General features: G+C 38.0%; 1 protein-coding gene across 10 annotated transcripts in view; it reads right to left on the bottom strand.

Annotated features, from left to right (window-relative positions):
- USP37 (ubiquitin specific peptidase 37) overlaps positions 1-17,203 on the bottom strand; it is a 78,895-nt gene that overhangs the window by 28,105 nt on the left and 33,587 nt on the right. For all 10 annotated transcript variants that reach the window (XM_036253969.1, XM_036253964.1, XM_036253963.1 and 7 more), the window contains 5 exons: positions 16,485-16,616; positions 16,135-16,258; positions 15,174-15,364; positions 10,450-10,567; positions 9,098-9,177 (listed from right to left, as the gene is read on the bottom strand). In XM_036253969.1, the coding sequence (XP_036109862.1) occupies positions 9,098-9,177; positions 10,450-10,567; positions 15,174-15,364; positions 16,135-16,258; positions 16,485-16,616 (645 nt within the window). The remainder of the gene's footprint in view (positions 1-9,097; positions 9,178-10,449; positions 10,568-15,173; positions 15,365-16,134; positions 16,259-16,484; positions 16,617-17,203) is intronic.

Below are 17,203 nucleotides of genomic sequence, written 5' to 3' on the forward strand. Positions count from 1 at the left end.
CTTCCATGCCATCTCAAAGGATAAGAGATCTTTCTTTCTTACAGCTGCATAGTATTCCATTGTGTACATGTACCACAGCTTTTTTATCCACTCATCTACTGATGGACACTTGGGTTGTTTCCAGATCTTAGCTATAGTAAACAGTGCTGCTATGAACATAGGGGTACATATATTCTTTCTGATTGGTGTTTCAAGATAACTCTTGATTAAAGAATACATTTGGCCCTGGCCAGTTTAGCTCAGCAGTTAAGAGCGTCGGCTTGCAGACCAGAGACCTGGGTTCAGTTCCCGCTAAGGGTATGGACCTCGGTTGCGGTTTGTCCCTGGTCCATCCGGGTTGGGGTCGTGTGGGTGGCAACTACTCGATGTGTCCCTTTCACGTCAATATTTCTCTCTACCCCCCTCCCACTCTATCTGAACAAAATATCAACAAATGTCCTCGGGTGAGGATTTATTTTATTTATTTATTTATTTATTTATTTAATCCTCACCCGAGGACATTTTTCCATTTTTTGTTCAGGTAGATGGGGGGGGGGACGGGGGAGAAAGAGGAACAGAGAGAGAGAAAGAAACATTGATGTGAAAGGGACACATCGAGTGGCTGCTACCCGCACAACCGACCAGGGCCGGGGACAAACTGCAACCGAGGTACGTGCCCTTAGTGGGAACCGAACCCGGGTCTCTCAGGACCGCAGGCCGACGCTCTAACCGCTGAGCCAAACCGGCCAGGGCTCAGGTGAGGATTTAAAAGAAAAAAGATGTTATATAACCATTGGTGATAATTTTAATTAAAATGTTAAAAGAGCCCTATTTTTGATTGTAAACATTGATATTTTCAAGATGATTTTTTTTTTTACAAGAAGTATTATTTCAGTAGCACTTTCTCTGGGAAAAAAAAAAAAGCTAAGAGAAATAGAAAAATTTTCTACGCTTGAAAGTTCTACAAAATTTCATTGCGCCCCTGGTTTGTGGGTCTGAAAAGGCTTTCAGATCGTTAAAAACACTTTTTGGTTACTATTGTGGCACCTTTCACCTCTAATATAGAACATAATCTCTGCCTGATGGACTAGATATACTTCATACTGGACAAGAACACTTCAACAACTGAATTTCAGAACTCTTATGGGAATAAACCTCAATTCCAGGCAAAAATAACATCTGATTTATGAAAACTGTCTACTTTCTTACCATATACATATACCTTCACCACAGAAGCTACAAATTAAAAAAATCTGTAAATTAAAGTTATTGACTATTTTTCTTTAAAAAGGTAGAATTCATAACCTTTAAATTCACAATTTGAGACAAGGATACAGCTGATGTGAACACTAAAAAAACTATATCAGATATGAAATATTTTAACTAAATTTTCAAATAATCATACCAAAAAAAAAAAGGCAATATAAAAGAGACAGATGACATAGTTAAAATAACTGATTTGTAAAGATGAGGTGGACTAGGAATGAACATATTTGATAAAGGTACCAGACCCTTCAAGAAGAGTAGATTGGCTTTAATAGTAAAAGGAACAAAAACAAAGCAAGACCAATATTAGGATTTATGATACAAAGGCTTCTATTTCATGTAAGTTTGGAATAAATTAACCTTTTAACATATGTGACCTACCAGAAAACAAAACAAAACAAAAAAAAAATGAGGAGGAAAATTTCCCTCAGTATTTTTTTTCCCACTTGAAAGACCAAATAACTAGACAATTGGAAAGGGAACATATAGTCAGCTTGCCAGGTTAAACAAGTATTTTTAAGTGACACCAATTTCCTTCCCATATGACAGCTGATAATAATCCTTTGCCTTAATATTTGTCACCCCCAATACTCCCCATCTTGCATCAAAATACTCACAAATAGCAAAGAACAAGTCTCTTAAGTAAGAAATACACAGATTATGGTGAACATAATAGTGTTATGATTTAGAAAATGATTTCTTTAAAAATATTTCATTTTCTAGAATGGAGATTATTTTGCAAAAGAACCAGTCTCTAGGGGTGAAGTTCCAGAAACTCTACACTTAGTCTCAGAAAAACTGAAGCTAATAAAAGAAAGCAAAGCACTCTGCAGGTAAAGTGCCATATGAATACTTAATGTTGATGGATTCCAAAATGGCGGCGGAGTGAACGGAGCTACACAGACCGTCTCCCAGGACCAAACTGGAATTACAACTAAAACACAGACAAATCGAAGGGGGAAAGCAACAGAAAAGCAGCTTGCGAGGACCATATAACCAGGGATACTGACTCAATCCTGGTAGGCTTGTGAAGGTGCGAGACGGGGGCTGGGAGCCCATGGTCGGCAGCTTGGCAGCGGCCTCAGCTATGAGAGGCGCGCCCTCCGGTTAAAGTCCCAAGCGGCTTACAGCCAGGACAGAGGCTAAAATAGCCACAGCCAATCACCTTGGGCTGAGGCAGAGGGAGGACAGACTGGAGCTGTGTGGGGACACTCGGGATTTGGAGGGCGTTCAGAGCTTTTGCAGAGTTGCAGCCACGCAGGACGGTGGCTATATTGCTCCTTCCCAGGGCTCTGGGGAGAGGCAGAAGCCCACCTCTCGAGATTCAAATCAACCCAGGTGGGTCACTGAAATGCAAATTTAGGCTTACTAACAACCAGCATCTGCCCCACCCTCGGGAAATCCCCTTATGCTGAGCACCTGAGGGAGTTTTTCAATCAACTGACAACCCAAAACTCTTCAAGTAACCGGGACTGCTAGCCTCCAGGCAAAAAGCTAGAGGAAAACAGGACCATTCCTGCACTAGCAACTCTAACCAGGACAGTAAGACTTGACAGTGGTGTTTAACATGGGTCCTCCCTCGCTCATCTAAACCCAGAAGAGGGAGCCACAAACAGCAGAACACCAATACCCACAGGGAAAACTTGGCAGGCTCCAAAGCCCACTATGATAGCCAAAATGGTGAAACACAGAAAAAAAAAGCCAAATGAAAGAACAAGAGACCTCCACTGGAGAAGATATCAATGTGGAGCAGTTGGGCATGTTAACAGAGCTAGAATTCAGAGCCATGATCTTGAGGAAGCTCAACAGCATGAGTAAAGACATAGAGATGCTGAAAATAAACCAATTGGAAATTAAAAACCACCAGGAAGAGATCAAGAGTGATATATCAGAAATAAAGAACACATTGCAAGGTCTAAAGAGCAGAGTAGAGGAAGCTGAGGACCGGATCAGCGAATTAGAAGACAGGGTAGAAAAAAAAATCAACCAATCAGAAAACCAAAAGGAAAAAAACGATTAAAAAACAGGAAGACAGCTTAAGAGAACTGTGGAACAACTGGAAACGTAATAATATTCGCATCATAGGAGTCCCCGAAGAAGAAGAAAATGAGCAAGGTTTAGTGAATATATTCAAAGAAATAGTGACAGAAAACTTCCCTAATTTGGTGAAGGAAGAAGGCATTCAAGTTCAAGAAGCACAGAGAGCCCCAAGTAAGAAGAACCCAAACAGGCCCACACCAACACACATAGTAATTAAAATGAGAAAATTTAAAAACAAAGAGAGAATCCTAAAAGCACCAAGAGATAAACAACAGGTTACCTACAAAGGAAACCCCATAAGGCTCTCAGCTGACTTCTCACAAGAAACACTACAGGCCAGAAGGGAATGGCATGAAATAATCAAGGTCATGAAATACAAGGATCTGAATCCAAGACTACTCTACCCAGCAAGGCTGTCATTCAAAATAGAAGGTCAAATAAAGAGCTTCCAAGACAAAAAAAAGGCTAAGAAAATACATTAGTACCAAACCAGCTCTACAAGAAATGTTAAAAGGACTGTTGTAATTAGTAGAATAGGAAGAAAAATATAACCAAACTAAACAAAAATGGCAATAAATAAGTACATATCAATAATCAGCTTAAATGTAAATGGACTGAATGCTCCGATAAAAAGACACAGAGTAGCTGATTGGATAAGAAAGCATGACTCATCTATATGTTGTTTACAAGAGACCCACCTCCCAACAAAAGACTCACATAGACTGAAAGTGAAGGGATGGAAAAAAATTTTCCAAGCAAACAGAAAGCAAAAAAAAAACCTGGGGTAGCAATACTCATATCTGATAAAATAAATTTCAAAATGAAGACCATAACTAGAGACAAAGAAAGCCACTACATAATATTGAAAGGATCTATCCAACAGGAAGATATAACCTTGATAAACATATATGCACCCAATATAGGAGCACCAAAATATATTAAAAATCTTTTGGAGGACTTCAAAGGAGAAATCGAGAGCAATACAATCATAGCAGGGGACTTCAACACCCGTTGACACCACTGGATAGATCCTCTAGACAAAAAATTAGCAAGGAAACAGAGACTCTAAATGAAGCACTAGACCAAATGGATTTAATAGATATCTACAGAGAATTACACCCCAAAACTACAGAATTCACATTCTTCTCAAGTGCACACGGGACATTCTCAAAGACAGACCACATGATAGGATACAAACTAAATCTCTACAAGTTCAAGAAGATTGAAATCATATCAAGCATCTTCTCAGATCACAATGGCATGAAACTAGAAATCAATTGCAACAAAAACATGCAAAGACATTTGAACACATGGAGGCTAACTAGCATTTTATTAAACAATGAATGGGTCACCGAGGAGATCAAGGAAGAAATTAAAAACTTCCTGGAAAACAATGAAAATGAACACACAACACAAAATCTATAGGCTGCAGCAAAAGCAATTCTGAGAGGGAAGTTCATGGCACTACTACAGGCCTACCTCAAGAAACAAGAAAAATTTCTACTTGATTGTCTAACCTCACAACTTAAAGAATTAGAAAGCAAACAAAAAGAAAACCCCAGAGCAAGTACAAGAAAGAAAATAGTAAAGATCAGAGCAGAAATAAATGACATAAAGACCAAAAAAACAATTCAAAGGATCAATAAAAGAAAGAGCTGGTTTTTCGAAAAGATAAGCAAGATTGATGGACCCTTAGCTAGACTCACCAAGAAACAAAGAGAGAGAACCCAAATGCACAAAATCAGAAACGAAAGAGGAGAAGTAACAACTGACACCACAGAAATACAAAAGATCGTTACCAGCTACTATAACAATTATATGGCAATAAATTTGACAATCTAAGCAAAATGGACAAATTTCTAGAAACACACAGTCTCCCAAAACTGGACTGGGAAGAGATAGAAAACTTGAACGGACCAATAACAACTAAGGAAATTGAAGAGGTAATCAAGACTCTCCCAGCAAACAAAAGCCCAGGCCCACATGGCTTCACAGGGGAGTTTTACTGAACATTCAAAGAACTAACACCCATTCTCCTCAAACTATTTCAAAAAGGTCAAGAAGGAAGACTTCCAAACTCGTTTTATGAAACCAGCATAATTCTAATTCCAAAACCAGAAAAAGACACTACAAAGAAAGAAAACTACAGGCCAATATACATGATGAACATAGACGCCAAAACTCTGAACAAAATACTAGCAAATCGGATCCAGCAATACATCAAAAAAATTATTCACCATGACCAAGTGGGATTCATCCCAGGCATGCAGGGCTGTTACAATATTCACAAATCAATAAATGTGATAGACCACATAAACAAAATGAAGAATAGAAAACACATGATCATATCAATAGACGCTGAAAAAGCATTTGACAAAATCCAGCATCCATTTCTGATAAAAACGCTCAGCAATGTGGGAATAGAGGGATCATATCTCGACATAATAAAGGCCATATATGAAAGACCTACAGCCAACATCATACTCAATGGGCAAAAACTAAAAACATTTCCATTAAGAACAGGAACAAGACAGGGATGTCCACTTTCGCCACTCTTATTTAACATTGTACTGGAAGTCTTAGCCACAGCAATCAGACATAAAGAAAAAATAAAAGGGATCCAAATTGGAAAGGAGGAAGTGAAACTGTCATTATTTGCAGACAACATGATTTTATACATAGAAAAACATACATAGAAAAGATTCCATCAAAAATCTATTAGACTTAATAAATGAATTTGGTAAAGTAGCAGGATACAAAATTAATGTCAAGAAATCGATGGCATTTTTATACACCAATGATGAACTCACAGAAAGAGAAACTGAAAAAACAATCCCATTTACCATCGCGGCAAAAAAATTAAGATACCTAGGAATAAACTTAACCAAAGAAGTAATGGACCTATTTCCAGAACACTACAGGACATTGAAAAAAGAAATAGAGGAAGATATAAAAAAGTGGAAGGACATACCTTGTTCATGGATTGGAAGAATTAACATTATTAAAATGTCCATATTACTCAAAGCAATCTATAGATTCAATGCAATCCCCATCAAAATACCAACGACATACTTCACAGAACTAGGACAAATACTTCAAAAGTTCATATGGAACCAAAAAAGACCCCGAATAGCCACAGCAATTTTGAAAAAGGACAAAGTAGGTGGGATCACAGCAATATGGACCAGTGGTACAGACTAGAGAACCCAGAAATGAACCCAAGGCAATATGGTCAATTAATATTTGACAAAGGTGGCAAGAGCATACAGTAGAGTAAAGACAGCCTCTTTAATATATGGTGTTGGGAAAATTGGACAGCTACATGCAAAAAAATGAAACTAGACCATCAACTTACACCTTACACAAAAATAAACTCAAAATGAATAAAAGACTTAAATGTGACCCGTGAATCCATAAAAATTCTAGAAGAAAATGTAGGCAACAAAATTTCGGACATCATATGCAGCAGAATTTTCACTGATACATCACCTAAGGCAACAGAAACAAAGAAAAAAATGAACACATGGGACTACATCAAACTGAAAAGCTTCTGCACAGCAAAAGAAACAACCATCAAAATGGAAAGGCAACCCACTGTATGGGAGAACATCACTGCCAATGATTCAACAGATAAGGGGTTAATTTCCAAAATATATAGAATACTCATACAACTCAACAAAAGGAAGACAAAGTCTCCAATTAAAAAATGGGCAGAGGAGCTGAATACGCACCTCTCCAAACAGGACATACAAATGGCCAAGAGACATGAAGAAATGCTCAACATTACTAATCATCAGAGAGATGCAAATTAAAACAACAATGAGGTATCACCTCACACCTGTCAGAACAGCCGCCATCAACAAATCATCAAGTGTTGGCGACAGTGTGGAGAAAAGGGGACTCTAGTGCACTGCTGGTGGGAATGCAGACTGGTGCAGCCACTATGGAAAACAATATGGTGTTACGTCAAAAAATTAAAAATTGAACTTCCATTTGACCCAGTGATCCCGCTTCTAGGAATATACCCTAAGAAGCCTGAAACACCAATCAGAAAGAATATATGTACCCCCATGTTCATAGCAGCACTATTTACAATAGCTAAAATCTGGAAACAGCCCAAGTGTCCATCAGTAGACGAATGGATAAAAAAGCAGTGGTACATATACACAATGGAGTACTATGCAGCTGTAAGAAAGATCTCTTATCCTTTGAGACCACATGGAGGGGCCTGGAAAGTATTATCCTAAGTGAAACAAGCCAAGCAAAAAAAGACAAATACCACATGATCTCACTTACATATGGAATATAATGAATATAACAGTCTGAGGAATAGGGTAGACCCTGAAACACGATAGTAGGGTACAGACTGACAACCCTCAGAAGAGGGGGTGGTGGGGGTAGGAAGAGATAAACCACAGATCTTACATGCATGTATGCATAACCAATGAACATGGACAACAAAGCCGGGGATGGGGCAGGGGGGATGGGGAGGAGGGTGTCAATGGGGTAAAAAAGGAGAAAACACCTGTAACAAAAATAAAATTAAAAAAAAAACAACAACAAAAACTTAATGTTAATAATAACCTTGTTTATGGTTGAGATCTATTCTTGGAAAGAACTAAAACTTGTCTTATAGCCCAGGCCAGTTTGGCTCAGCTGTTAGAGCATTGGCCTGTGGTCCAGAGAGATCTGAGTTCAGTTCCCACTAAGGGCATGTACCTCAGTTGCAGTTTGTCCCCGACCCTGGTTGGGCCATGCAGGTGGCAACCACTTGATGTGTCCCGTTCATGTCAATATTTCTCTCTCTCTCCTACGCTATCTGAACAAAAAACAGAAAAATGTCCTCGGGTGAGGATAAAAAATAAATAAAGCTGTCCTATAATCACATAATAATTCTTCTAACTAGTGTGGTTTTACATTTGTTTATAGAAAACTAATACAAGGTAAGTTAATATCATTCCTAATTCAGAATTGTTATTACAGAAAATTTACCAACTTATAAGATCCTCTGAATAAGGAATACACAAATTGCAGAAAAATTACTCTTCCTATTTTATTTTCATACACACATGTATGTGTCTGTAGCAGATTTTTACTAAAGTTTGGGATAAGAGAGAGAGGAGTTACAGCACAACACAACAAAAAATTATAACAGCCCTGGCTGGTTTGGTTCAGCAGTTAGAGCGTTGGCCCTTGAACCAAAGGGTCACGGGCTCAATTCAGGACAAAGGCATGTACCTGGGCTGCCCTGGTCGGGGTATGTACAGGAGGAAACCAATCCATGTATCTCTCTCACATTGATGTTTCTGTCTGTCTGTCTCTCCCTCCCTCCCTTCTTCTCTAAAATTCAATGGAAAACAAAATCGACTCACTTTCTCTATCATTATTCCAGAGTCTCACCAGCTAAGTCCTCTTGTTACCATCACTTGGGACTCTGAAGTTCCTTCAACATTCCAAATCCTCCTCCTTTCTTCTGCGTTCTAGCTGTCTATCCTCTACCCTCTTCATATCTCAGCTTTGCTGACCTTCTTTACCAACCCATTCTGGTAAAACTCATTTAAGAAAAATTAGCCCTGGCCGATTTGGCTTAGCGGTTAGAGTGTTGGCCCGCGGAATAATGAGTCACGGGTTCAATTCCAGTCATGGGCATGTACCTCGGTTGCAGTTCATCCTAGGCCCTGGTTGGGGTCGTGCAGGAGGCAGCCAGCCGGTCAATGTGCCTCTCTCACATTGATGTTTCTCTCTCTCTGCCTCCCACTCTATCTGAACAACAACAAAGAAAAAAGAAAAATTAAAGAGCAACTAATTTTACCTGGGCAGCCTGTTAAATTTGTGCCTGACAAGAGCACACTTCCCATTACACTTCTCACAGGAATACTCAATTTCTTCTGCCTGTAAAAAGACAAGAGGCAAAAATAAAGAAGCATGGAGCCGAGTTAGCATTATCCCATTAAATGCTACTAATCTTCTCTAGTCATACTACTTCAGTGGAATGAGAAGTTTTAAATTGTGTCCAGTTTAAATGTATCTAGAGTCACAAACCTTACTAAATTAAGACCTAATCCTCAAAATATAGTTATTTTTGAATTCCTAATTTCCTTTTATATAAAGGAAATGCCTCGATTTATGACAGTAACCAGATTCTACAGTAGTAGATTCTCAACTTTTTCCCCATGAATACATACACAAAAACCACTGCCAAGAGTATATCCAGACTTAACATTTGGCCATAGCAGAGATAAGATCACCTTCAGGTTAGGCGGAGTTCCTGGTCTGTTAGGTGTAACGCTACCCCTTTCTTATAATGGAACTCAATCTTCTGGTAACAGCCCACTAAGAACAACTGCTCTAAAAGGACCAAAGTTTGGGGTGGATATCATAACCTAGAGAAAACTGAAACAAGAAATCCTTAAAAAATGGGGGTAAAAGAGACACAGGAAAAGCTTCAAATTCTATGATAATAACAGGAATAGTAAGGAATGATTAAAACAAAAAGAAAAGCAGAGTATTTATCTTTGGGTGGAGCTAAATGTTCATCATTTAAAGAACAGAAGTTTTTTAACCTTAGGAAGACAATCCTGCCTATTTGCCACAACAAACAAAACCACTATTAAAAAGACAAAGGGTGATCCTGGCAAATTACCATCAGTTATAAGGACTGCTACACAACAGGTCCAATTATGCCCCAGGTTATCAGTAACAGTGTATCACAGACACAAATATTTATTTACAACTCTGGATAAACATGACTCTTCTGTGTTGTTTCTAATAGTGTACATACAACCTAAGAAAAGCAGAGCATTTTTTATTCCTCAGGTCTCAGTATACTCACTTTACATAGTGTCTCCAATTTTAATCCACATTACCAAATTTTAGCATGTCATTTCTTATGCTTCAAACTAATATTCATTTACAAATAACTGCTTCTAAGATTGTCTAAAACACTGGCTGAGTCAAATGTTTAATTACTTAAGCAATCAATTTTCTTCAATGAGCTAATAATCAGATTTATCAAGCTTTAAAATATAAATATCACTTATAAATATTTCTCATTTGTTTTCCTGCAAGTAATTTTGTCCAAACTCGGCCTTAAACCAACTTCAATATAATGTTCTATGATACATAAAATTTAGTTACGTAGAAATACCAAAAGATACTACTTACCCTAAAGAAAAGATCTAGAGAATCTTGAATTGAACGTGGAGGGAGTGGCTTTTTCCTTCGAGGGAGGTCAATGGAGAGGTCATTAAACTGTTCTCTTTTGGGAATAATCTCTCCACATCTGTAAGAATAAAAGACAATGTAAGCATTCAGAAGCCTAACTGCAATGCAAAATAAATACAAATACACTTCAGAAACACTGTTCCCCCACAGAACTTATGCAGTACTGACAGACTATGACTAGGTATAAGAAATATATAACACTTAAGACATGCTTACTTTAACCCTTATTAAATCAGTACAGGTAAAACCTCAATTGCAAATATGTATGTACTTTCTTGACATGTGGAAAGGCCCTGAGCTACCAAGTTCCTGGCATTTTTGTAAAAAGGTAAGAAGCTAGTTTGATTAGAACCAAATGAGCAAAGGGGTGAATGGTAGGAGATGAAGCCAGCAAGTTAACTAGGGGAGAGAGGTTGCTCAAAATCAGATCTTAAGGAGTTCTGTAGATCATAGTAAGGATTTCAGCTTTTATTTTAAGGGCTATAAGCAGCAGAGGGCTGACATGAACTAATTTCCACTTAAAATGGATCACTTCGACTAATGTGTTTAAAATAGATGAGAGAGAGACAAGGACAGAAACACAAAGACCATTTTAGAAGGAACTGCAACAATTCAGACAAGAGATGACAGTAGCTTAGTCCAAAGTAGAAGCAGAAGAGGTGGTAAAAAAAAAATGGGTGTGTGTGGGTGTGTGTGTCAGATTCTGGATGTATTGTAAAGAGTTGAAAGGATTTGCTGACAATTAGATGTAGGGATGCAAGAGAAAGAAAATAGTTAAGAAATACACCACATTTCTGGAACTGCCATTACTGAGATAGGGAAGACTGCCGAATGATGTTTCATTGAGAATATTACATACTTAATTTTAGATATTTCATCAAATGGAGAATTCATAATTCATATTTGAGAATATATTATTAATATATTGAAATGCCATGTAATAACTGAAAACCAGTCTACTTAAACTATAACAGTTAAAAAAAAAAAAGGTACACTTGACAAACTGGCCAAACAAATCTACAGCCAGAAGGAAGAGGCTAAACATGGAAAATTACAATTCGAGGAATAAGGTACATAAAATCTTCCTCCAGCCAGAAACTACTTTGTGTTTAAAGAACTGTCTTAAAGAAAATAACTAATAAAGCAACTAAGGCAAGGCCTTTGAGGAGACAGCTGCGCCACTGTGGCTGTGACCCCACATAGCCTTGTTGCCTCCGAATTCGACAAACTCCTAGGCCACTGTTCAGCTTGGCTGTCTCATATGCCTACATCCCATGAACCACATCACCTCATGCAACGGTGCACACATCTCAACTGCACACTCAACATTTGGTGCTACACAACTGGAGTGCCTGGCTGATTCTGTTGGCACAGTGAAGCAGCCACTGCTATGCTACGGTCTTCTTTCTTCCTGTGCTGTCTATTGCCATTTCTACCAGAGGCAAATGAAAAATTTCTATCAAGAGAAATTTGGGCCCTGGCTGGTTTAGCTCAGCAGTTGGGGCACGTACTGGAGGCAACCAATCAATGTTGCGCTCTCTCTAAAACCAATGAATAAAAAGAAAAAAGAAAAAGAAATTTGGTTGATACTTCCACAATTAAATGAAATAACAATAAAAAAACTTTGCTTCTCTCTACAACTTGAACAAATTTTGTTTGGCAAATGCACTGGGCCCTGGCCAGGTTGGAGCATCATCCTGTACACCAAAAGGTGGTGGATTTGATTCCTAGTCAGGGCATATATCTGGGCTGTGGGTTTGATCCCTGGTTGGAGTGCATACAGGATGCAAGTGATCAGTATTTGTTACATTGATGTTTCTCTCTCACATCAATGATTCTCACTCTCTCTCTCTAAAATCAATGAAAAAATAAAACATATCCTTGGGTGGGGATTAAAAATAATTGTTTTTTTAAAAAAGGAAGACCCTGGCCAGTTTTTCCCAGTGGTTAGAGCACTGGCCCCGGGGACCAAAGGTTCTCGGGTTCGATTCCAGTCAGAGGCATGTACCTGGGTTGCAGGTTTGATCCCTGGACCTGGTTGGGGTCGTGCAGGAGGTGGCCAATCAATGTGTCTCTGTCATATCTCTCTCTCTCTCCCCCTCCCTCCCACTCACTCTAAAGATCAACGGAAAAATATCCTCAGATGAGAATGAAAAAGAAGAAGAAAGGGCATTGAAAGAAAGAGAAGGATGGCTATCATATTAACTGCTGATAAGCTCTCTAGTTTTTACAAGAAAATGAGCTTTATTTGTAAGACCCAGAAATTTTCTTTAAAAAGTAATTTTTCCACTGGAAGGAAAAAGGCTGAAGAAATCATGAGGGTAAGAAATGTCACAAACCAGTGATGCAAAACTACTATTTTTATAGTGTCCACATTCCACATGTCTGTTCAAAATTCTAGTAAAAAATACTAGAATGTTCTAGCTGAAAGACCTCAATGAACACTACCATTTTGAGCAACTTAAAAAAAATAGACAAATATGGAAGCCAGAAAATAAAGCTAATATATGGATGTTGACTATTTCTAAAATAAAATTCCAGAAAAAATGAAAGAAAAGCAGTATTTAGAGAATACAGTCAAGCCTCAGTTCTCGAATGTCTCCCATCTCAAACAATTCGGTTCTCCACCAGGCTGTTCTCAGAAAAAATGTCTGAGTTGTTGAAAAAACTTAGGTTCTAAACCTGATAACCCTTTCTTGCTGATACACCAGCATGACAAAAAGCATCTCTCAGGCCACAAACAAAGAAGAGAATGCACCAATATGGGTCAGTTTATCTCTAAACCCCATGTTAACATCTCAGGAAATTGTGCTGTGAATATTTTTGTGTGTTTTGCTTTTGTTGCTGGCAAAATGGACTATTAGCACAATTTTAAAACATAAAGAGGACACCCTGACCAGTTTGGTTCAATGGTCAGAGCATCGGCCCGCAGACCAATGAGTTGCAGGTTCATTTCTGGTCAAGGGCATTTACCTTAGTTGTGGTTTGTCCCAGGGCCCTGGTTACGCGGGAAGCAACCAGTCGATGTGGTTCTATCACACCGATGTTTCTCTCTGTCTGTCTCTCTCTCCCTTCCACTCTATCTGATGATAAACAGAAAAGTATCCTCAGGTGAGGAATAAAAAAAACCCCGAGGCCTTCAAGAGTGCTAATGTGGCTAATGGTATGAAAGAAACAATGATCACAGGGTAGAAAAACTGTTGTTTTGGATAAATGAAAAGCAGTTAGCTGGTGACAGCAAATGAAGGTGGTGCATGCTGAACTGAAAGACACCTCTGGAAGTGTGCTGAAAGTGATTCGTTTAAGACTAGTGGGGGGGGGTTGATAAATTTAAGAAAAGAAGTGTTTGTTTATAGATTAAACAGTACATTAGACATATATAAAAATAGTTAAAACAGAATTATTTGGGATCTGGAATGAATTAATTCAGTTTGCATTACTTCTAATGGGAAAAAATAATTTGGTTTCCAAACAACCTTCTGGGACAAATTAAGTTCTAGAACCAAAGTTCTGCTGTAGTTTCCTTGAATTAAAGAAAACCCCAAATCTTTAGATGAAAAAGCTCCATCATGTTAAAAGCAAAATTAACAAAAAGTGTCTATACTAGATGCAAACTAGCAAAATTCTGAATTTCCAATAAATAAGGAAGATTTTCAGGAAGAAAAAGATTACCCAGAACATCAGGTTTCTCCTAACAGACACAGAGTAACAAGATACAATGAAACAGTATACGTAATATGTTGAAGGGTAAGGCTATATGTGACTGAATAATTCTGTATTAAGTCATGTATGAAAGCCACAGAACTAATTCTCATTTATATAGGGACTATGAAAAATTCCACTGTATTTGAAAACTTGTATTCAAAGATGTACTATCGTCAATAACTGGAAGATTAATCAAAATGGAACCTTTTGACGTGAGATGATGAGAATGGAAATTAAATATAGAAAGTAAATTTGAATAACTAAGGTAAACATGGTTAAAAAGTACTGCAGAAGTTAAAAATAATTCAAATTTTGATTTATTTTGTAAAAACCCATTTTTAATAAAAATAATTTGGTTCAACAAAATAAGTAACTGACAGGAGCGAGTCTTTTCAGGGTAAAAAGAACAAGTAATCCCAAAGAACTCAATATTCCACAGTGATTCACACACACACACACACACACACACACACACACACACACACGGTAGATCAAAAGTGACCATTACGCCCTGGCTGGTTTGGCTCAGCGGTTAGAGCGTTGGCCTGCGGTCCAGAAAGACCTGGCTTCGGTTCCTGCTAAGGGCATGTACTGTGGTTACAGTTTGTCCCCAGCCCTGGTTGGGTTGTGCCGGTGGCAGCCATTCGATGTGTCCTTTTCACGTCGATACTTCTGTCTCTCTCCCCCTCCATTCTATCTGAACCAAAACTGGAAAAATGTCCTCGGGTGAGGAAAAAAAAAAAAAAGTGACTGTTACCACTAAAGCATATGACAAAAAATATAAGTACTCTTTAGTTCTTATCCCACCAAGCATTTTTAGAGAAGGTAACACTAAAAAAAGATGTTTGTATTTGTTTTCTCATGACAGAGGAAGACAAGAATCAAAACCTTCGGAAGAGCTTCAATCACTTGCTATGAAGAATTAAAAGGAAAAAAGATGTTTCTTGGAGACTACTTACGCTTTACAGATAATTGAGTGCTGAACTTCAAACTCCAAATTAGTAATAACAGGGCAAGTGTATACTCGAGTGGCTGAAATATCTGGCGAATTTTCTTCTCCAGGAACAGGTTCAGTCTTCCAAGTTTTATTTAATTTTTCCATATCCTCTTTTAGCTGGTCTAAGCACTGACTTAGGAATTCATGAGCATCCTAAGAAGGTATAACACCTTTAATCAGATCAAAACATTTTTTGTCGCAATAATAGCTTATTAACATTGTGATTTATAAAACTAAGCACTTGTAAGTCAGGAACATTATATTAAAAAGGTCAGATTTAGCCCTGGCCAGTTTTGCTCAGTGGTTAGAGCATCAGCCTGCGGTCCGGAGGGACCCGGGTTCGGTTCCCGCTAAGGGCACGTACTTCGGTTGCAGTTTGTCCCCGGCCCTGGTTGGTTGTGCGGGTGGAGACCACTTGATGTGTCCCTTTCACGTCGATGTTTCTCTCTCTCTCTCTCTCTTCCTCCCCCTCTCTCCCGCTCTATCTGAACAAAAATGGAAAAGTGTCCTCGGGTGAGGATGATAAAAAAAAAAAAAAAAAGGTCAGATTTACTCTAATGATTTACTCTACATATTTTGTGAATAAGAACAAATAATGAATTTTACATTCTTCACTATCAATGAGATTAACATGAATGAATAATTGATTCACTTCTTACTTTGTTTTTTTAACAAGATAATTTTAAAAAAAGAATAGCCTTTGTAGCTAAAATAACCCAAGTGCCTGCATTGACAGACCACATCTGTATTATTAAAATATGACAACTACACAGAAGAGTCACACTGAACCTTACCAGAAGTCCTCAGGTTTTTCAAACTGTGATAAACACATCATACATATACAAATCGCACTTTAAAATAAAAATCAAGTAACACACTGAAATCATTTCAATCTCCCCTATCTCTAAAGTGTATATACTCACATTCTGCATATAACCAGAGAATCTCTCTGCTGTCGCAGAAATGGCATTTTTAACCTTCTTGAGTAAATCCTTTTTGGTCTCTGAATTACAGATATCTTTTTTAACAAGCAAGTGTGCGAAGCGTCTGGTAAAACAAAAGAGACCAGTTTAGCATGTTTAACAAAACACTGAATAGTATGGCATTTTTAAAGACTGTTAACATGGCACATAAAGTTTTAAGTGCCTAAAACTCCATTATTCTAAAACCAAAAACAAGAAACCAACCAACCAACCAAACAAACAAAAAAACCCCTCCATTATTCTATAATCAATAAGGTAAAAGGTACTCAGTAAGTACACATAACAGTTACCTGATAAGCGCATTGTGTGGAATTTTCTTCCATGGGATGCCTTGCTTAAGCAAGTCATTTGCAAATGATTGGAGTGAAAATAGGGATTGTAAAATAGCATTCATATAGCAGGTATTTCCCAAGTTGGAGAAGCTAAAAAGGAAAGAAAGAATACTTTTGAAGACAACAGTAGTATCTAAAGTATGTTCACCAGAGCAGGGGTTCTCCAGTATAACATGCACCACAATCACCGAGAGGGCTTATTAAAATGCATATTGCTGGGCCCCAACTCTAGAGTTTCTGATTCTGGACAAAGAAGGTGCAAAAGTATGCATTTCTAACAGGATCCCAGTTGATGGTGATGCTGCTAGGCCGGGGACCACATTATGAGAACCACATCTCAAGGAAAATTACATGCGTTCACATAAAAACTAAAAAGGACTGGGGACTTACCCAAATTGCTATTTGTTCTTAGTAGAACCACTTGGTCATACAATACAGGGTAGGGCAAAAGTAGGTTTACACTCGTGAGTATGCAAAAGAGTTTATTCTTGCATTATTTATTAATATTAATCATTGTATTATTTTCCATATGAACTGTAAACCTACTCTTGCCCCACTCTGTATATGTTGTGTTTAGCTTTAACGGGTACTACCACTTTTCTATAGTACTTATTTTAATTTATTATTATTATTTTTAATCCTCACTCGAGGACATTTTTCCATTTTTTGTTCAGATA

This window comes from Molossus molossus, unplaced genomic scaffold, assembly GCF_014108415.1.
Source record: "Molossus molossus isolate mMolMol1 unplaced genomic scaffold, mMolMol1.p scaffold_m16_p_11, whole genome shotgun sequence".
NCBI lineage: Eukaryota > Metazoa > Chordata > Mammalia > Chiroptera > Molossidae > Molossus > Molossus molossus.